Source organism: Tamandua tetradactyla, chromosome 4 (assembly GCF_023851605.1).
Source record: "Tamandua tetradactyla isolate mTamTet1 chromosome 4, mTamTet1.pri, whole genome shotgun sequence".
NCBI classification, from domain to species: Eukaryota; Metazoa; Chordata; class Mammalia; order Pilosa; family Myrmecophagidae; genus Tamandua; species Tamandua tetradactyla.
The window spans coordinates 191,587,965-191,610,654 of NC_135330.1; the positions used below are offsets into that span (position 1 = coordinate 191,587,965).

The 22,690-nt window shown below is 33.4% G+C and overlaps 1 protein-coding gene across 6 annotated transcripts in view; it reads left to right on the forward strand.

Annotated features, from left to right (window-relative positions):
• Positions 1-22,690, forward strand: part of CDK8 (cyclin dependent kinase 8) — a 155,845-nt gene that overhangs the window by 108,700 nt on the left and 24,455 nt on the right. For 5 of the 6 annotated variants that reach the window (XM_077158890.1, XM_077158891.1, XM_077158892.1 and 2 more), the window contains 2 exons: positions 14,805-14,862; positions 17,222-17,353. In XM_077158890.1, coding sequence (XP_077015005.1) covers positions 14,805-14,862; positions 17,222-17,353 — 190 coding nt within the window. The remainder of the gene's footprint in view (positions 1-14,804; positions 14,863-17,221; positions 17,354-22,690) is intronic. The other variant, XM_077158895.1, reaches the window with a different exon arrangement.

The following is a 22,690-nucleotide window of genomic DNA, read 5'->3' on the forward strand; positions in this document are numbered from 1 at the left end:
TCCTGAAAGTATTTGAATGTTTATAAACAATCCTTTTGTTTCTTGAGGAGGCTACATTTACTTAATGTTAATATTGATGACTAGGTTCTGTTATTTGTAAATAATGAGTAAGTAGGTGGCCCAATTAATTTTACTAAATGGCACAGCTGCATATATCATACATATTTGTATGGGCAAATTACAAATCGAAAATGAAAATATTACTTCTTTTGGTTTGCATATTCTATTCTGCTTTTCCTTAGATTCTGAATGAATCTTTTCAGACACAGTATCAGCACAATGTCAGAATATTTTTAGTCAAACTTCTTAACTGGTCAAAAAGCTATTCTAAATAATCTCATTAAGATATTTTTCAAGAATTTATTTAAGGTAGTGTTTTTGAGAGACCCCAGAAATTGACTAGAGATAGGATTTTCTATGTTTTTAGTCAGATATATCTTTTCTCCATTTTTAACATAATTGATGTGATGCATCATATGTAATTTATATAACTGTCCCAGTTTTGTAAATAAAATTTACTACCATCCAAAAGTATGGATTTGGAATTTTCTTTAAAGGGATTTTTGAGTCATATACTTGGAGACAAGAAATTGCTAGACACTTTTCTCCAGCTATTGAAAAGACTTTTAAGTTGATGAAACTATCACTTTGTTTCACATTATGTTAATGTGAGCCATTTGTTTCTTTTCACCTTTAGACTTTCACATTAACAAAAGAGAAGAATTCTACCTTTAGTCAGAATATCAAGAAATAGTTTTCCAAAGAGGGTTCAGAATTGTCTGAATGTGAATTATAACGTGATAAAACATATAAAAATATGTCAGTCTGTCTTTTCTAGTAATAGAGACAGGCCTTACAGTATTATATTACTTTCCAGATTTCTGAAGATTTGCAAAAGTAATTTAATCTTTAAAGATAGACTGTATTAGATAAAATGTCAGCTGAAATTTTTATTTAAGCCTATTTTAAGTCCTTGTTGCCCATTGCCACATAAACCTTTCATAAAGTCTTTTTAGTTTGACAGCCTTATTTCTTTACTGGATACCAGCAAATGAAAAATTATCAAATAAGAAGACGAATGTCCTACAGAACTAAGCACAGGGAGCTAGCATTATTCCCAAAGTCAGTTTAACATAAAAGTTCTAGACTTTGTGTAGATTTTTGAAATGTTCTAATCAATGCATAGAAATGTTTTTTGGATTAATAAAACTAAAAATTTTCTAAATATACTAGATATTAAATCAGCCAATAGTTACTGAATTTTTAACTATTGAAAAAAGTCAGTTACCGTATTAAATTGTCCTTCCTCCAGTACAACTGAGTATTTCTTTCCCTTTATAAAGTATCACTTGGATATAATTACCTATGTCCATTTTTTATTATTTGATTTATGTGTAATTTGCCTTCAGATTCATGTTATACAGTAAATATCTAGGGTAAATATGTAGTTTGTGGTTTTCCATTTCTCTGTTCTGAAGTAGATGTCTGATTTTCTAAGATGAGTTTCAACTTTGATTCTCCAGTCTTCAAATCACAGATATATTTGTGATTCAGGTCGGTGCAGTTTAAGATGCCTACTTAATAAAAATGTGGAAGGCGCAAGATGGACCACTATTTTTTTTTTAATGCAATCTGAAAATCTCCTTATACAAACACCTTCAAAACATTTGGCATAAAGACTTTTTTTTACATTGCTTAATTTCATAGTCTAATAGAACTTTCAAGTTGGAAGAAATCTTAGAAGTAACCATTCCAGTCTCTTTCATGGTATTCTTGGCAGTATCTCTTGCAGATAACTATTTTGTCACTACTTGAGCTAGTTCCAACAGTGGCTAGTTTTCTGTCTTAATAGGGCAGACTATTTTATTGTCACACAACTGTAATCTGCAATAGGTATTGGCAAAAGTGGAGTTTTTGGCATGTATCATTTGATTCCTATCTGCTTTTGGTTGACATTCTCTCTTATTTTTTCCCTCTGATCAACACCAGCTGATAAAATCAAGTGTCTGGGTGGGAAAATCCAAATGAAGTGGGAAAATTGGAAAATAAAAACGAATAGGTGAAAGGTAGGGAGAAGGTGAAGAATATGAGAAGGAGAAACTAAAGAAAGATAAATAAGAGTTACGTATGGTAGGCAGCAAAAAAATCTTAGTAATTCTTATTTACTTAGTAATCTGAGTAATTGTTTTCTGTCATCCTGAGCTGAACAGGAAAAGTGAACCTGCGGTTTGTTTGAAGAATCTTGCATCCACCACTTAATTATGTAAACTTGGAAAAGGTTGCCTTCTTGGGAAAGTGTTACTTTCCTACACTATAAAATAGGCCTAGCTATTTCTTTTTTCTTTTTTCTTTTTTTTTTTTTGGTAAAGACTCATCTGAAGCATTAGGACAGTACCTGGCAAATAGTGCTCAGTGAATGCATTTCACTTCCAGTTCATCATTAAATTGCCCTAGGAATATAAAAGCCTTGGAAACTGGAACTTTATCTGTTTTGTTTACTGCTATTTCATCAATATAGTACCCAGAATATCATAACACATACTGGATGTGTAATAAATACTTATTGAATGAATAAATGGATTCTGTGCCTTCAAATTTTATCTCAAATCCAACCACAATAAGGCCCTACGATAAGTCAAAATTCAGATGTAGCACAATTGGTGATTGATCCCAATCCTCTGCCCAGTAACTATAGAAAAAATAGGAGACTGTTGTCGAGGGGCTACCTCTAAAACTGTAATAAGTACAAATGGTTTCACAATTGAAATCCTTCAAACCCTCAAGCATGATATAATCCTATATTATATAAACTTTTAGAATAGGACTGAAGAAATCTTCCTTAATACTTTGTACTAAGAAAGCACAACACACGAATACTAGTAAAGATAATATACACAATCCTACCATAGTCTCACATGTAAATATTTATGAAATATCTTAAAATATTTGCAAAGAGAAACCAGGTAAGTGAAACTCATTTAAAGAATGTAAGGGTGATTCAGCATTTGGAAATCTATTAAAAGAATTCACTATATTAACAGTGGTAAGAGACTAACACTATGGTTATCTCAATCATTGTAAAAGTAGAACTTTTATAAAAGTCAGCACTTGATGAAATTAATTATTCATTTCTGATTGTAATTCTTAAGAGAAAGAAACTTCCAGCATGAAAAGTATATCCCAGATTATCAGCCATTATCATTCTAATCTTCTATCACCTCTATTATTTAACAGTGTGGAACTGCTCTGGTCCACAAATAACCTAAATAGACATGATAGGAGTTTGATTTAAATAAAATATGATAAATACAATGGTATTATCCTGCTTAATTAAAGCTAATATATATATATATATATATATATATATAAAGTTTTTACTGTTAGGTGAACAGAAAGAGACTCATAGGAGACTTAATAAGATATTTATATTAAATGCTAATAATTTAGATTTCAAGAAATCTGGAATTATGTCCAATAAAGTGTTTGCAGTGATTTATATGTTTGCAATATTTGCATCGCGAGGTGAGATGTCAGGTAAATTTAGCTTTCTTTTTGATACTTTTTATATTGTTTTCACTTTTTACAAAACTACGTTTGTTACTTTATTTTTTCAAAAATATTGCTAATGATGAGCAGTTTTTTAATCTGTAAAAGGCAGACGTAAAAATCAAAGGGCATGAATAGGTTAAAAGTTAGTAATCAAAAGTTGTTAGGGGCATTTCATAAGGTGGTATAGAAAAGTCATTTTAAGAGTATTGTCAAACCGTGCATACGTGCTCCCCAGGAAGTTTTCAGTTATGAATCACCAAAGTAGTCAGTTACTATTAATAGATTATAGTGTTAGCTGTCATTTTAATTATTGTTTCATAATAAGTACTTCTATATCAGGTGTTATCACACATAAGACTTTTATGGATATCAGTTATATTTAATCTTTGCAACACTCTAGGTTATCATGATTGTTTTTATCCATATTTATAGGTGAGGAAGTGGAATCACAGAGATGTTAAGGTCGCATGGCTAATAGCTGGTAGCATGCCTAGTTTTTTCAGCCTTATTCTTAGCCACTTACTTTCTTATTCTTAGCCACTATACTTTCTCATTTTCTGAGGGGAAGTCATCATGTCCCTCAAATATTTAGGGAAAGAAAAAGTTAAGTACTATTGTTCTGTTTACTGTCTCTGCTTGAATATAGAAAAAAACTGTTATTATAGTATGAGATAAGGTACGTTTTATAACAAAAGGATTAAAATAATGAAGATACAGTTAGAAACCTATGATTTGTTCAGTTTGGCAATTGTACATAATAAAATAGAAATAAATAATTATATACCTCAACATTTTTCTTTCAGATTATGCCAAAATTTTAAAAGTAAAGAATAAGCAAAAAATTATAGATTGAGGTGATATGGTATATATATATATATATATAATTGCTTGACATTTAGGGTTATATAAGGCAATTTATTTTTCAAGTGAACATAATTTACTCTAAAAAGTTGTGTGTATTAGAAAAGTTGAGTATACTAGAAATAAAAATATCCATGAAAAATACTTTAAAAGGCATAAATTCTACATTAATCTCTCAATGCAATAATGTTAGATTAGAAATAGAAGCAGAATTGTATTTTAACTATTAGATGTCATCAATTGCAAATGCATCAAATGTATAAAAGAAACTTGAGATAGATGTATATATTCTTTGCAAATTCCAAGACATTCCAGTATCAGAATTCTTTGAAATCATACAGTTAAGCAGAAATGTAAAGAAAGATTGATTAACCTAAAGAGATAAGAGTGCTAATTGAAATTTGAAGTAAGAAAACAACAAATACATACGAGCATAAAAAATCTGGAGACGTTTTCAGAAGATATATGTTATTAAGTTTTGTAATCAAAGGGACGTGAATAATTAAATTCCTAATATTGAAATGTATGCAGTAATTGGATTATAATGAGACTGAGAGAAAGAAATAAGAAAGTTATAAGTAGATGATGAAGTCAAATAGAAAGTTCCCACTTGGATAGGTTCATTGGCTATATTTTTTCAAACTTTCAAAGACCAATGCCTTAATAAAGTATAAATTTCCAAAATTGAGGTGGAGATTAGTATATTGTATGAATAAAATATTATTTTGATTATAAAGTCTGGTAAAGCCTAGATAAAAGCTAACTCAAGTCAACAAACACCATAATATTATAGGGTAGTCTTACTTATGGAGTAAATGTAAAAATTCTAAATAAAAGCAAGCAGGATGGGCAGGCCATGGTGGCTCAGTGGCAGAGTTCTTGCCTGCCATGTCGAAGACCCAGGTTTGATTCTCAGTTCCTACCCATGTTAAAAAATAAAAACACAAAAAACCAAGCAACATTTATAATAAATTAATTAGTTTAACCTAGTTTATTCCTAGAATATAGAAATGAACATAATATGAATAAAAGCATCAACATTTCATTTATTTACCTACTAAGACTTTTTATAAAATTCAGCCTCTAATCTCGACTAAAACTATAAAAATTAGATATGGATTTTGAAACTTCAACTTCTGTGTGAGACCAAAGGGAGAGAGATTTATTTGGTGCAAAATTTTTATTTTGGGTAGCACATTGCCAATTTAATTTATATAGTCAGTTTAGCTGAATATCATAAGTACATGGATTCTTGAATAGGGCCAGATTTTGTTAGTTTGTCCACGTTTGTATGATGCCCCTATATATCCCAGAGTAATTTGGGCCATGAATAAAGAAGTATTTGCAAAGTCTTCTTGGGGGACTGGGGAGAAAAGAGGAGATATTCATCTTTCCCATTTGGAAAATTTTTGGTACTCTTGCAAGCAGTGGGGACAATCAAATCAGTAGGCTGAACCCTCAATCTTGGATAGGCTAAGCCTACTTAAAATTACATCTAAGAGTCACCCCCTTGAGAACCTTGTTTGTTGCTCAGATGTGCCCTCTTTCTCTAAGCCAACTCGGCAGGTAAACTCACTGCCACTGCCCATCCCCTTACATGGGACATAACACCCAAGGATGAAAATCTCCCTGGCAACGTGGGATAGAACTCCCTCCAGGATGAGCTGGGACCTGGCATCAAGGAATTGAGAAAGGCTTCTTGACCAAAAGGAGGAAGAGAAAAATGAGACAAAGTTTCAGTGACTGAAAGATTTCATACAAAGTTGAGAGGTTATCCTGGAGGTTATTCTTACATATTATATAGATATCCCTTTTTAGTTTATGGTTGATTGGTGTGACTGGAGAGAAGTACCTGAAACTGTTGAGCTGTGTTGCAGTAGCCATGATTCTTGAAAAGGATTGTATAAAGATACAATGTTTTCAGTATGACTATGTGATTGTGAAAACCTTGTGTCTGATGTTCCTTTTATCCAGTATGTGGATAGATGAGTAAAAAATTATGGATAAAAATAAATAAATAATGGGGGGATAAGGGTAAAACAAATTGAGTAGATGGGAATATTAGTGGTCAATCAGAGGGAAGGGTAAGGGGTATGGTGTGTTTGAGTTTTTTCTTTTTATTTCCTCTTCTGGAGTGATGCAAATGTGCTAAAAAATGATCATGGTGATGAATACACAACAATGTGGTGATATTTTGAGCCATACATGGACTGTATGTGTGTGAAGATTTGTCAATAAAAATATTTTTTAGCTAGATATGGAGGCTTTCTTCTCAGTATGATTAAATATTTGAAATGATTAAATATTTCAAAATAAAAGCTAACATTAGACTCAGTAGTGAAAAATAGGAACAAGTGTGCAGGCTTCCAATGACTGCTGTTATTTAGTTCTGAATAAAAATATTGATGTTAGCTATTATGAATGAAAAAAAAATGCATAGCTGTAGGGAAGAATGATGTTTCAATTTCCTAAAGCTGCTGGAATGCAATATACCAGAATACACCTCTTACCCTCTTACCTCTGTCAACTGGGAAGGCATGTGATGGCATCTGAGGTCCTTGTCCTGGTTCATTGCTTTCAGCTTCTGATTCCAGAGGCTTTCTCTCCAAGCATCTGTGGACTCTCACTTAGCTCCTCCAGGGCAAACTGTGGATATCATCTCTTAGCTTCTCTCTAGGTTTTGACTGTTTCTGTGAGTCTTTGCTTAGCACCCAGGTATTTCTGTCTGCATCTCCAAACGTCTGTGTCAGCTCTCTGTGTTGGCTGTTTTGAGGACTTCAGTAAACTAATTAAGATCCACTTTGAGTGAGTTGGGTCACATCTCCATGGAAATAATCTCGTCAAAAGGTCTCTCCTAATCCATTCATGTGAGGTCAGACCTTTTTAAAAAACATGGCTGTTTTGGGGTACATAACAATTTCAAACCAGCACAGATGATATGAAAATATTTTGTAAATTACATCATCTTTGCTCATGAACTTTCAGTGTCAGAGCAGATGCCTGCCTTCTCTGCCTGCCCTCAAGAGACAACATTTGAGTTTGATAAGGTTTAGGCTTAGTAATAGCATTGCTTCTTATTCTATGAATGTTTGCTGTAAATACAAAATATTGAAATACAGAATAGTAACATTGGGAATTCCATGATAGCAGGGACCATGCCTACATTGTTTACTCTTACTATCCCTAGAATCTGGAACAGTACCTGATTCATAGGCCTTGCATACACATTAGTTGAGAGAAGAGAGGAAAGGAAGAATACTAGGTACTTATTTAAAGGTTCAAAATGGTTCAAAATATTGATTTACATCTATCTATCTAATTAAACATCCTAGGCACAGCAATGAAAGCATAGTTTTGAAAGGCAAATTAAAAACTAGAAAAACTTTCAACATATTAGAAAAAGAAATAATAATAATAAATCATATAACTTGTTACGAAAAGACCAAGACTGACAAAGTGAGGACACAAAAAGTCAGATCTCTAAGCATACATACGTACATATATACATGTGTATAAATATGTTTTTTAAAGTCCAGTTTCACTAAAAAGTAACGCGGTAATGTTTAGGAGATGCCATTTTCTCCTGTTAAATGAAAGTTCTCTTATTGGAGGTGCTTTGGCCCTATAATGCAATGTTAAAGAGATGGATGGACTCAGGAACCAGCTGCCTAGTTTGAACCCTCTCTCTGGCACTGACTGACAAGATGAACTTGGGCTAATATGAACTGAATTAGTCCACTGAGCTTTTTCTGGGTTCAGTTACCTCATCTGAAATTTGAATGATGGTAATACCTACTCTCACAGAGCTGCTGTGTGGATTAAATAAATTAATACGTGTAGGAGACCTGGCACATAGCTAATGCTCATGTCGTTGTTGTTGCCATTGTTGTTAAACTGTTACTCCACTATTGAAAACTTGTAAATGAAATTTACTTTTAGAGTTAAAAAGGAAATTTATCTGCAAAAGAGGCCCTGCCTTGACTGGCTCCCACATATCTTTGCAACATTTTCTGCAGTGTTCCCCTAGTATATTATGCTGTACCCACAAATGCCTTCTTGAATAAATCAAGCTATTCTTACTTCAGAACCTTGTTTCTCCTTCTGCCTGTAAAGTTCTCCTGCCCTCAGCCGCTTGCATATGCAGGTACATAAGTAACCTTTTACTCTGACTACCTCCTTTAGGTCCTAGTTTCACCATCATCACCTCAGAGAGGCCTTCCCTTACCACCCATTATTCTCTCTCATAGAATTCGTTTTTCGTTCTTAGTATTTATCATAATTTGTAATTATTTACATATTTGTTTACTTTTTCTAATGTCTGCCTTCCCATTGTGACAGGAACCATGTCTGTTTTGTTACCCACAATGTATCACATACCACAAACAGTGCCTGTTATGTAATAGGCCCTCAACATATTGAGTGAATGAACACTAACTGCTGTGATATAAACTATTATAACCTTTCTAAAAAGTAAAAATTCTCAGGATTTCAAAAATTATTCATTCCTTTTGATCTGGTTTTAGCAAACTCTTTTAAGTATATTATTTTTAAAATGTTGAAAAGGCCATCGCAGCATTATTTATAATAATGACAAATTTTAAAAAAATTTATGTATCTAGAAACTCAAGAATAGTTGAGCAAATATAAGATATAACACAGGAAAGATGACCATTGTATAGTCATTAAAAATTATCTCTATGTTAAGTTTAAATAATATTGTTACAATGTTAAGAAAAAAGCAAATCACAAAATAAGATATACTGTGCAAAAAATACATCAACAAAAGAAAGAAAATATACTGTTCTTTAAAATCTGAATTGCTAATTGTATATTTATATATTATTGTCTATATTTCTACAACAGTATTATTAAATTATAAAAGTGAAAAAAAATGTTAATTTTAAACAAAAAACACCAGAACTATTAACAAAAAATTACATGACTAGAAAAAAAATTACATGACTAGGTTCAAACTCTTATGAAAACTTATTTAATAAACAGGAAGTTATTTCATAATAAAGAAGAGCTTCATTTTTATTGTCACTAGGATGATGAAATTTTTCTTGCCTAAAATTAAAATTTTTTTGGATAACATATCTTAAACTGCCATAAATCTCACATAGATCATAGGAATGTAAAATGTGTATCAGAAAATTAAGATATTCTAGCCACAGCTGAAGGTAGATTTCTAACTATTAAAGAATTGACAACTATCATTTAAGGTAAAATATGCTAAATATAAAAACAATAGTGAAAGTAATCTTTTATAAAATATGTAGTACGGAAAATTAGTAACAAGAGGAAAATAATAAGTTAGAAAAATACATGTAGCAAAAATAATTGAATATGCATTTACTACCTAGAATATAGAGAATTGATTTAATGTGTAAGCTTAATAACCAAAGTCCCTTTAATAAACATTGCTACAAAGAACAGTTTATTACATAATTAACAGCGAAGGATATACAAAGTAAAACATTTAAGTTACTATTATATATCAATTATCAAGGTAATAAAAATTACAAAATCTAATATCAATATGATACAGGTGTACATTGCTTTTGGTTTTGCAGATTGGTTTTATCATTTTTGATGGTACTGTTTTTATGGAAGATAATCTCAATTTACAAAACTGATAATTCAACCTCTCAAAAGCAACACTTATTAATGTGTATTAAAAAACCTTTAAGATACAAATTCACAGCTCTGAAAAAGAAAGTGGAAAACTGTGTGAGGGTATTTCCAGACCTCATTTACTGGATTTCCAGTTTTCCATCAGTTATTTAAATCCATAAAAGATTTCATTAAATCTTTTAAAAAATTTCTGGATATGTGTCTGTTTAAAACTTTACTGCCAGGTTTTGAATCCCATTGGACTTATATTGTGTCCTGTGATACAAAACCATTTTAATCAGAATTAATAATTTTTTCAGTATGTATAGTAATACAAAATGATGAATAACCAAACTAAAAGTCATCATTGAGTATCTAAAAAGATTGTATTTTTTTCTGTGTTTGTGAAAGTTCCGTTCTGGACAAATCTTAGAGAAAAACAGACAGTAGTTTCTTATTGATCACTTTTTTTTCATAGACTGTCAAGAATAAGTTTTTCTAATTGTTTCAGAGCCTCCAATTTGCCTTGATACATTGAAATTCTCACAGTTAGCTTGACCGCTGCCACCATTCTCTATTTCCATACCTATGTCAGATAGCTCTGATTCATAATGGCAGTTACCTGATCAATCCAAGCTCTGTCTCTTTCAAGATAGAACTCCTTGCAGTTTTTATTTTTTCATCTAAATTGGGCCCTTAAATGAGATCAGTTTGCCCTCTCTGCTGTATATACCAAGTGGAGAATGGAAATCTTCTACAAAAACCCAGACAAATGATCTCGGCAGTATGAGCATCTTGCTTTAGCGGGTCTCCATGAAATTGCAGGGAGCACGATAGCAGAAAACAGGGAGAAAAGCCATGGTACTGTAGAACAAGTACATTTTCTTTTTAATTACAACTACAGTTTTTTTCATGGGAGAAATGAAACAAAATAAGAGGATGCCGTAGCTTCAAACAGTAGAATGTCTTCGATTTATATCCTTGTTCAGCAGGCAATAAAGACTGTTTCTTGAATCATCTGTGGGATGATCATTGCTGTTTCTGTAATCATTTCTGTGCATATCATAGGTATACATCAAGATGCAGCTATAATGTTATGATACTTTTAAATCATTTTTTACTTCTGCAAATTCTGTTCCATGGCAACAAATACAGTTTAATGGAATATTGCCTCACCAGTTGTTCTAAAATGTCACCAGCAAAGTTCTGTATGTTCTTTCAAGGTGATTATGTTTGCTAATCAATGTAAACAGTAGCAGACTATTTACCACTGTTTGGTTATGACTAATCACTTTATGAATTACCACCAAATTACTTAGAAGTTTTGGCTTTTGAGCTAAAACTGCTTACAAATTCTGCTGTGAGAGAGAAAGACAGAAAGAAAGAAAGAAAAGAAACCCATATTAAGAAATTTGTTTTTGTGGAGAATAGAATACTGTTCCAACTTTATATTAAGTATTAAAATAATTATCCGTCAAGTCGTTTGAAGTAAGGTACTGATTAAGGAACAGTGACAAAGCTTCATGAACATGAGGGCCTTGCTTGCCTTTTTCTTTTTAGATTTCTGTTAAGTTACATTCAGGATAGGAAAAATAGCTTTGTCTTCTAAATCAGAGCCCAGCATCATATGGAATGTTATGGAAAATAGTGAGCCCCTACAGTTGTTTATAGTGTTGTCAAAGCAACATGGCGAGAGCATTCTTTTATTTATGACTATATAGCATGCCTAAATGAGTATAAATTCACTTATAAGTAGAGGGAGCATTGGGATAAAAATGAGCAGCTGATTAAGATGGTGTTCAACTCTAAGACCATGCTATATATCATATGTAGTGAATGAGTTGCCCAGCAAAGTAATTTTTAATTACTAACTAGAGCTTTGACCGCAACCCCCAATACTAGGCCAGCACCTGACAAAGAAATTGTTTATTTCGCATCAGTACTCAAACCCAAAATTTGAACTTGATTGATCCAATAAGTAAAAAATGTATACCTACCAAGGCTAGGATTAAAAAAAAAAAAAAATCCTGAGATGAAGAACAAGAGAGGGAGTTCTTCCCCCTTGCCAAGTACCAAGCCGACAATAGCACGTAGCCCAGGACTTCTCAGACTAGGGCAGTACATCTGGGCCTAATTGCTGAATGAATAAGAAAGTGTATTTGAAGAGAAAGGGAGATTTTCCCTTCTCCATCTAAAATAGAAAGGGAAGAGACATGTCTATGTGTATGTTGGGCTTTGCTAGTATGGAGATGATCCTTTAGGATCAAAAATGCCGATGCTAGAAAGATTGGTCACAACCGGCCAGTTAATCGTTTTGCATCTCTGGAGCAGGGAACGGCATTTGGGATAGGCTGGAAAAGGGATGGGTGGTGGAAGGATTTTTAATTTTTGATTCTGTGTTACTTAAACATTGGAATTGCTTATACTCAGAATGCATTCCTGGATTAATTTTGTCATTATGGGGGGAAAAGATTTGTATTTTGCTAGGTAGCACAGAGGAAAGGTCTGTTGGGGCAGAAATAATACCATAACGAAGAGTAGCCTTGGTGTAGTCCAAGAACACTGGAGGATAAGTGCAGTGTGTAAGGTGGAGCTGGGGACGTTAGTTGGAACCAGTTTATCAGAAGAATAGCTTAGAATGGAATTATGTGCCATTCTAAGGAGTTGGGACCTTATTCAGAGGTGGTGAGGAACCAATTAAAGTTGAAATTATATTTAATAAAAATTATGAAGCGTAGCATAAAAATTCAAATTTTTGGAAAGGTTCCTTCATACCTCTATTACTCTACAACTGTTTTTTGTTGTTGTTTTCTTCTAGTCCTTATTCTAGGTACTTTTTTTTTAACCTTTTGTAATTATATATATCATTTTATGTTCTGCTTTTTCACCTAATAATCTTACAATAATTTTCTATGTTACTGTGAAATGTTTTAAGCAAGGGAATGACATGATCAGGTTTGTATTTTAGAAAGATAGCCATGACAGCAGTTAGAAAAGATGAATTTGTTGGGAAGAGATTAAAAATAGGGTTAAAGATCCAGGAATGTATTCAGGAACCGTTCAAGGAGGCCTGCCCTAAAGAATTATGGAAAAGGGCTCTGGCACAAACATGTAAAGTTGAGAGCAACCCCCTCAAGCCAACCAGAAATGCTGCCTGATTCAGCTTGGGTAGCTCTCTTCCATCTTCAACATTTTTCACAAGTGTCAGAAATCTGGCTTCGTTTTAAGTAGGCTGGATCCCAAGAGGCTTTGCAGAGACTAACCCCGTGTTTGATAGTTTAATGTGGTACACGAGAACCCTTTTATTGGTGCTGAGCAGCACTTGCAGGCTGTGCCCAGGGAATATTGTTAGTGATGTACTTACCTTTTGGCATTTAGCCATTTACCTCAGTGGTCGGCAGTGTATATAAGGTGAGAGAAATTCCGAAAACGTTTTCTTGAATAAGACATTATTGCAGCAATATACATTAGTTCAAAAATGTTGCTATGCACAATTTCAGAATGATATATCAGCAAGGTAGCACTAGAGTGTTCAGAGAAGGGTAGGTTCTTCTGCTGCCCCTAACCTGCTCTTTGTACTTAGGGCAAGACATCTGATCTCTCTAGTGCCTAGCTTGCACACCTTAAAAATTGTAGGAATTTTAACCTCCAAAATATATATGCTACCATTTCAGCAATATCTTTCTTTTTTATCCGGGAAAAAAATGTTAGTCTTTGGTAGGTCACAGAATAATACACTGTAAATTAAATTTAGTCAGTAATAGTGTAGAGACCGTCACTAAATATGTTTAGGGAAGCCTTTGGAATGGCTGTCACTGTAAACAGCCTTCATTAAAATCTTTAATTTTATTTTAAGATTGCTTTGATCAGTTTTTGAAGATGCATTCCAATCTGTTTCACTTTTATTTAGCCTGGTAGAATTAAAATCAGATCAAGTAGATAGCAGGATGAGTAAAGTTTAGAGAGTAACCCGGTTGCCTCTTTCTTTTCCTCCCTCTCTCTAGCCCCCACTCTCCCCTCTTTCTTCCTCCCTCATCTCCTCCTCCCTCCTCCTTTCTTACCTCCTCTTCCCTCTACTCCTTCTCCATCTTCTGCTTGAGGAGGGGGTCGCACTTATATGTTAGTATAGTAAATTCCACTATAAGAGACTTTAAATGACAATTAATCCTCTATTTTTGAAGATATTTAAACCATTTCAAATATTTGGTAAAATATCACTTTAAATTTTAGCTTCCATCTTTATATTTTTAAAAACTCTCAAAACTGTTCACATCATGAATAATTCCTATTACTTTGCTGACTTATTTAGAAAAGACTTTAAGTTTATTTATACATAAATGCAGACCTTGCCTTTTTAAAAAAGGAAATAAGGTGACTCTCTGCAGTTGATTTGCTGCTTAATTTTAAATCATCTTTGAAGATTAATTTTTTTCCTTAAAGTCGTAGAACATTTTACATACTTGAAAGAGTTAGAGAGAACCTCAACATTGTAACTTTCTGTTAGATGTTCCACAATAGTGAAAACAAACTGGTAGAAGAGATTAAAAAAGCCTTAACTGTACATATAGTTGAAGCACCACGATATTTGGGCCTTCATGAAGGTTTATATATTGTTTTGCATATACAAATAAATTTTCTTTGGTAACTTCCTGTATTTGATTTTAGTTTTTTATTAAATGAGGGTTTTTAAAAAGGTGGATTTGTGTTATATTGGCGTATTTGTCTATTTAAAAGAAACCACTGCTGTCTACTGAAAAAAACACACTATTTTGTTTCCACAGAAACCTGCTAATATTTTAGTTATGGGTGAAGGTCCTGAGCGAGGAAGAGTAAAAATTGGTATGTTATATCTTTGATAAGTCACAGTGTAGCACTCTTGTAAAACTTTGCAGGCAGCTGTTTCACTTCTAATTTTTGCTGTGATAATATGTATATATTCATGTAGTTTCAGATGATGGAAGCTATTTCTAAAGAGTATATATTAAAAGTGAAAAATGTTTCACACTCTTGAAAGGTATCAATCTTTAGAGCCTAAAGTGTTCTGTTTATCAAACAAGCTGTGCAGTTTTTTTTATAAACTCTGCCTTCAAAAACTAGCCTTTGGAGGTGAGTGGCTTCTATTCATGTTAGAAGCCAGTCTCACCTTTAGACAAAGGGCATACAGCATACTGTTAATTATTCCATCAGTTCTTTTCCCCTAAGACAATTTAGATCAAAACCTCTACTGAGCAGGTCTAGATTAGGAAATAAACTCCAGGGAAAAGCCACTGAGGCTTGATAGATACAGAACCTTAAGTTCTAACGAGACTGCCTTTTAGGAGGTCTTTGTCTTTAACCAAAAAATTTAATGGATATTCTGTACCTTGGCATGTTTTCTGATAGCTCTATTTTCTGATCACTCTGTTTTCTTATATAGCAAAGCAAAATTTTACCTATTTCTATTTGGATAACCTTATAAGTATAAAACTAACTAGTTAATTTTTTCATTGTCATTTCCAAGTTGTGTTTGTAACATGTGTTTAGTTCATTTTTTGTGTGGATAGAAAATATGTTACTAAATTGTCATATTTAAAGACAGCAGGATTATGGAGTATATAACAAAGTTAATAGTAATTTCCAATTGCAAGATTTAACATGAATTTAGGAGCATCAGCTGATTCGTACTACTTCACCAACAAAGGAATATCTGGATGTTCTTAACTCTTTTTCCCTGTCCTGCCTTATAAACTCCCCAAGTCCCACTCTCCACCTCTAATTATACTCTCAAAATACTCTTTTATGATATAAACTTTGCAAAGTTTTTAATAGTGGAAACACTTGCTCATCCCAAAGTATTCCAACCATTGCCTTCCTTTGAGAACCAGGCTCTGTCAGTATTCAACTTGCTAAACCAAGTGCCTGTTTTAAGTCCTTGCATATGTTTTTAAAGGATTCTGTTCCTTTTGTGGCATTAGGTTCAAATGTGGGTTCAAAACATGCAAAGTAGAAAAGAACCAGCCAAACAGTTACAGGTGTGTTCTTTACTGTAAGATCGGGGGGAAATTTATATATTTAGATAATCTAATTTGGAATTATACTTCTGTGTAATGCATATGATAATGACAGGTTTGGGTGACACTAATATGTTAAAAAAAGGCACTCACATTTAAGAAGAATTATTAGTTCTTCTATAAACCAGTTTTAGTAATTTGACTCATGGTTTTAATTCTTTGCCAAATTTCTGTGTTTGTTTGTTTTTAACCTCCATAATTGAGTAATTAAACTTTAGGAGAGAAGAGCTAAACTAATCAAATTATGACTGATTCTTGAAAATTTCTGAATAAGTTATATGAATAACAATATTAATTTAATGTTTTTTAGGCAAAAGCTATGTATAATGACACTGTGCTTGGGTTTTGTAAGGGATGAAGAGATGAGAAAGATTGTTTTTACCTTTAAGAAGATTATAGTTTTGTAGGAAGAAAGCCATACCCATATGACTATATTACTTTTTAAACTATGTGAAGTTTCATAGACTATATCTGATCTCAGTGCCAGCTCCAAGATAGGTGTTGGTGACTTTGGCCAAATCACTTAACAACTTCTAACCTTAGTGTTCTCATTTGAAAAAAGAGGTGGTTGATTTAAATGACCTTTAAAGTCTTTTACAGCTTAAAGAAAAGAGACACTATGATTCTTTAAAATTACTTTAGTGAAATTCAACCCACATAATTGAGGGAAGAGGATATAGTGGTCATGAAACACCGCATCGTCAACTTCTGATTAACTACATCAGTGAAGCCCTTGTTGATGCAAATAATTCCTTACAGATAGCTGATCCACTGTCTTGGTGTTTTGCTTAGAGTGACCAATACAAAGAAGAGAATAGTTTACCAACCCTGACCCACAAAGGTGGTGTGACAGATGGAAAGAGAATCTGCCCAGAAGAGTAGGGTCACCCTTGATCTCAGGTACAGCAGAGCTTATCCATAACCCAGTAGAAGGAGCTGGGTGACAATAAGTGATTTTCAAAGAATGAATATCTAACCTTATTTCATTTTTAAACTTCTGAAAGGAGTGAAATATTTTGAGGGTTTTTCCCCCTCCCAGAATGCAGCACATTTTTCAATACCTTACTAAATTAAAAGAGTAAAATTAGGCTATAACAGTTAAATTTGTGAAAATATTTACTTAACATTATTTTTTTTTTCTTTTACAGCTGACATGGGCTTTGCCCGGTTATTTAATTCACCTTTGAAGCCTTTAGCAGATTTGGATCCAGTAGTGGTAACATTCTGGTACCGAGCCCCAGAATTGCTTCTTGGAGCAAGACATTATACCAAAGCTATTGGTGAGTAGAACTTATTGGAATTTCGGGACTTTTAAAAAGTGGCTTTGTTGTTGTAAAACATAAAACATACATTTCTCTCTATTTAGAAGATTATGAAAGTAAGAGTAAAAACTAGCCCCAAGTTCCACTAACCAGAAATACCATCATTAGCTTTAGGGGGATATCATTCTAGATAACTGTTTCAGCACAGAAAGATAGATGGATATTCAAAATGATTGTTTAATTAAATGGAATCATTGGGGGTATTTTAGTTTAAATAAAAATTTTAAATTTAATTGTACTCGAAAAGAGAAATAAAAACAATAATTTTGGAATCACTAAACATCAGACAAATTACCTCCCTGTTAGAAGCATTAGGAAATTAGTGGTTTATTATTCTTCCTCCACCACCCTCCGAGCTGATAACAGCAGCAGCAGCAATAATATTGCTCTGTCAGTGCTCACAACATTTATTCTCAGTTCTCTAACCATAATTCCCACACTGGTGAGTGAAGTTGTAACAGATTCAATGCTGAATTACCACCATTTTCCCATTACTGACATCTTTATTTGGCTTCACCTTAATTACTTGGTTGAATTTTTACCATCAAGTAGTTTTTTCTTACATGCCTTTCTTTTCTTTTTCCTTATTTGTGGTCTCTATTGCCACCTTAACTTGTTCTGTGTTCTCCATTATGGTATTATATCCACTCTTCTTTTGCTAGATAACTCCATGCTGGAGTCTTCTATCCTTTGTTCCATTCTGGACTGATTGATTTCCAAACTTCCTCTCCATTTCATCATGGCTTTTCCTTTTTTTATTCCTTTGGATTTTTTATCAGATTTTAGATCTGATGATTTTATCCTTAATTTTCCTAGAGCATATTCTTGAGTAACTTTGTTTGAAAGGGTTATCTTAGAGTTAAGTTTTCTGGTTCTTGCATTTCTGAAAAATGCCTTTATTGTACTGGTCTTAAATTTCTAGATGCAAAATAGATTTTCCCTCAGAACTTTGATGCTACCCCTCCATTGCTGACTAGCATTACTGTTGCTGCTGAAAAGTCTCATGCCAATATTGGCAGATGACCTGTTGTTTTGTCTTCTTTCTGAAAAGAAATAGGATTTCTTGTCCTTAAATTTCACAGTAATGTATTCACCAATGAGTGGGCAATTCAATCTGAAATTTATATTCTGTATCAATGAAAAATTCTTTTGTACTAGTCCTTGATGTCATCCTCTGTGTTGTCTATCTCTCTTTCCTAAAATTGTTTAGTCAGATGTTGGACTCTTGGATTGATTTTTTATGCTACCTTTCTGTTATGTTTTCCATCATCATTTTCTTTTTTAGTTCCAAGAATCCCTTCCTATCCTCTGGTTATTGTGTGTGTGTGTGTGTGTGTGTGTGTGTTTGTATGTGTGTTTATTTTTTAAACGTTTTTTAATTGTTAAATATAACATATATACAAAGAAATCTGATTTTTTTGTTTGGGTTTTTTTGGGGGCGGGATGCATTGGCTGGGAATAGAACCTGAATCTTGCACGGCAGGCGAGAATTCTACCACTGAACTACCCATTCACCCTTAAATTTTTAGTTTTTAATAATATCTTGTCTTTGTTGTATGGCCAAAAAATTTCTTGGATATTTGTGAGGATATTGATAGCAGTGCTTTCTGTTTATTTGTACTTATCTGTATTCTCTGAAAAATGTCTGTTTTTTCTTTATAATCAATCTTTCCCTTCCATGATGCAAGTGTTCTTCAACTGTTTGTTGATGTGTCTTTTAGTTACCTAGGCTGCTTAAGCAAATACCATGAAATGGGTTGACTTAAGCAATGGGAATTTATTAACTTGCAGTTCTGAGAGTAAAAGAAAGTCCAAATCAAGGCATCATCAAGGAGATTATTTCTCCCTAAAGACGATGGCGTTTTGTGGCTGGTTGCTGGCAATCCTTGACTCCTCTGTCATGTGGCAAGGCACATGGAGGCATCTCCTGGTCACGTCAATATCCAGCCTCTTGCTTACTGTGGCTTTCTCTGTCTCTGTTTGAATTTCACTCTGCTTATAAAGGACTCCAGTAATAGAATGAAGGCTCGTCGTGATTGAGGGGGGCCATATCTTCTTATCTGAAATAACCTCATCAGAAGGTCACTTGGGGGAGAAGTATAAATTATTGAAGCTAGTCCTGTTTTTGAATATATATTATACTACCTGAAACACATTTGTATATTTTTTTGCAAATGTGTTCTAGAGGCGTTTAAGAAGTCTATTTAATCAAATATAATGTTTTTCCACCTGAAAAATACATATTTAAAAGCAGTGTTACTTTTTGTTACACATATTAGTAGACTATACAAATAAGGAAGTGGTTATCAATCTTAGCTTCTGTTAACTGAACACTAGATACCTTGAACTGATGGTTTAAATTGATTAGAAAAATAGGTTATCACAGAAACTTGTGACTCTGACTTGTTTATCTTTTTCTTCTTTACTAAGTAACTCTTATTTTAATTGTGAACAATAAGATTTGTATAACCTGTTATTTACTAGGACATTCTATAGGCCAGCAATTTTAATTCAGTGCTATTTGCCTCAAAGCTAAACTACCAACAGTCAGAAGGTAGATTTCCCCTTGTTCCATGCATTATAATTTGGTAAGGAGAAAGCCTTTCTTCATTTTTTTCTTCTTCCTTATTATCAACATTAAAACTTATTAGGTAATTATTATATAAACTTTTCAAAATTTAGGAGAAACCAAAATGGCTGCAAATCATAGGCCTTACTCTTAATGGATTTGTAATCCAGTTGAGAAGACAACATGTATAGATGCATAAAATAATTTTGTCATCTTTGAACAAAAATGAGGTCTGAGTTCTAGTCTTAGCTCTGTCACTCTGTTTTCTTTATGGGGATTCAGGGAAAGACATTTTAATCCTTTAGCCTTGCTGTCTGAAAATAAGAATTTAGCCCTAATCATCTCCTCAACTCTAAAAATTATTTTATTTTAAATGAAAACAATACATAGATAAATAGTCTTTGACTGAGTGCCAAATGACTGCTATGTAAGATCAGAGTAGAAGTCGACCCTAAGGCCTGGGGTTTCAGAGAAAAGCAGATAGGCATGATCTGATAAACTGCAGCTCAGGACAGGCTTGGAGTAGCCAGGATCTGCAATTCTGAAAGTAGGGCTCCCTTTTCAGGTAGAGAGGTCTCAAAGGAATCCATTCAGGTACACGTGATTGAAGCCAAGCCCAATGACAATCCTTTAGGTGTGGTGATCACCCCATCCCCACCTATCCAGGTAAACCTGACTTAGCCAACATCAGTCTTGGTTTTCTAGCAAAATATGGACTAAAAAAAGTTATAATATGACTTGCTTTTTTTGTTGATACAGGAATGAATGCAAATAAGGGAGTAAAATAATAAAACTTCATCAAATCTAATCGTCAACCACACTACTGTGTGGAAAATTACCTATACCTATAAAGATAGCTTAAGAGTTCATCAAATTACTTAACAGATCCTCTATTCTATCACTAAAACTACTTACCAAGAAATTCCCTAGCAGTTTGATTTTCCTTTCTGAGTTATAATGTAAGCAGCTGATGAAAAGTGATTTTATAGTTGAAAATGAATATAATTTGCTGAATACATTCATATATCATTTTTGTGTGCTTTTTTAGTTGGAGAAGTTGTACATTTGTGAGGAAATCATACAGAAAATGCAGAGTTCTTGTATCCCCCCACCCCCGCACGCAGTTTTCCATGTTACTGCGTTAATGTACCTATGTTACAAGTGATGAAAGAAAATTGTTAATATTTTACTATAATCCAGTTCACATTAGGGTTCACTGTTTGCATTATATAGACCTAAGATTTTTTTTTTAAAACTTTATTTTAATAACATATACAACTTAAATTTCCTCTGTTAACTACCTTCAGATATATAATTCAGGAGTCTTTACATGCACAATGTTGTGCTACCGTTACCACCATCCATTACCAAACTTCCCATCACCCCAAACAGAGATTCTGTACCAATTAATCATTAGCTCTCTCTTCCCTACATCTAACCTAACCCTTGATAACTTGTATCCATCTCTGACTCTATTAATTTGCTGATTCTAATTATTCCATATCAGTGAAATCATGTGATATTTGTCCTTTTGCATCTGGCTTATTTCACTCAACATGGTATCTTCAAGGTTCATCCATGCTGTCACATGTATCAGAACTTATTCCTTTTTACAGCTGAATAATAGTCTATTTTAGGTATAGCCTACATTCTACATTTTGTTGATCCATTCCTCAGTTGAGGGACTCTTGGGTTATTTCCATCTTTTTTTATTGACTCTTTTTTAAAAAATTTATTTATTAATTAAAAAAAACTAAACCACATAAAACATTAGCATATATAATCAGTAATTCACAATATCATCACTTCGTTGCATATTCATCATTTCTTAGAACATTTGCATCCATTCAGAAAAAGAAATAAAAAGACAATAGAAAAAGAAATAAAACGAAAACAGAAAAAGGAAATTATACCTACCATACCCCTTACCCCGCGCTTTCACTGATCACTAGCATTTCAAACTAAATTTATTTTAACATTTGTTCCCCCTATTATTTATTTTTATTCCATATGTCCTACTCATTTGTTGACAAGGTAGATAAAAGCATCAGACACAGGTTTTCACAATCACACAGTCACATTGTGAAAGCTATATCATTATTCAATCGTCCTCAAGAACTATGGCTACTGGAACACAGCTCTACATTTTCAGGCAGTTCCCTCCAGCCTCTCCATTACATCTTGAATAACAAGGTGATATCAATGCGTAAGAATAACCTCCAGGATAACCTCTCTACTCTGTTTGGAATCTCTCAACCATTGACACTTTGTCTCATTTCACTCTTCCCCCTTTTGGTCGAGAAGGTTTTCTCAATCCCTTGATGCTGAGTTTCAGCTCATTCTAGGGTTTTTCTCAATCGCTTGATGCCGAGTCTCAGCTCATTCTAGGATTTCTGTCCCACGTTGCCAGGAAGGTCCACACCCCTGGGAGTCATGTCCCATGTAGACAGGGGGAGGGTGGTGAGATTGCTTGTTGTGTTGTTTCCATCTTTTAACAATTGTGAATAATACCACTGTGAACATCAGTGTGCAAATAGCTGTTCAAATCCTGCTTTCAATTCTTTCAGGTATATACCTGGTAGTATAATAGGTTATAATGATAATACTATGCTTAACTGTCTGAGGAACTGCCAGACTATTTTCCACAGCAGCTATACCATTTTATATTCCCACCAACGCTGTGTGAATGTTCCCAATTCTCCAAATCCTCTTTAACACTTGTTATT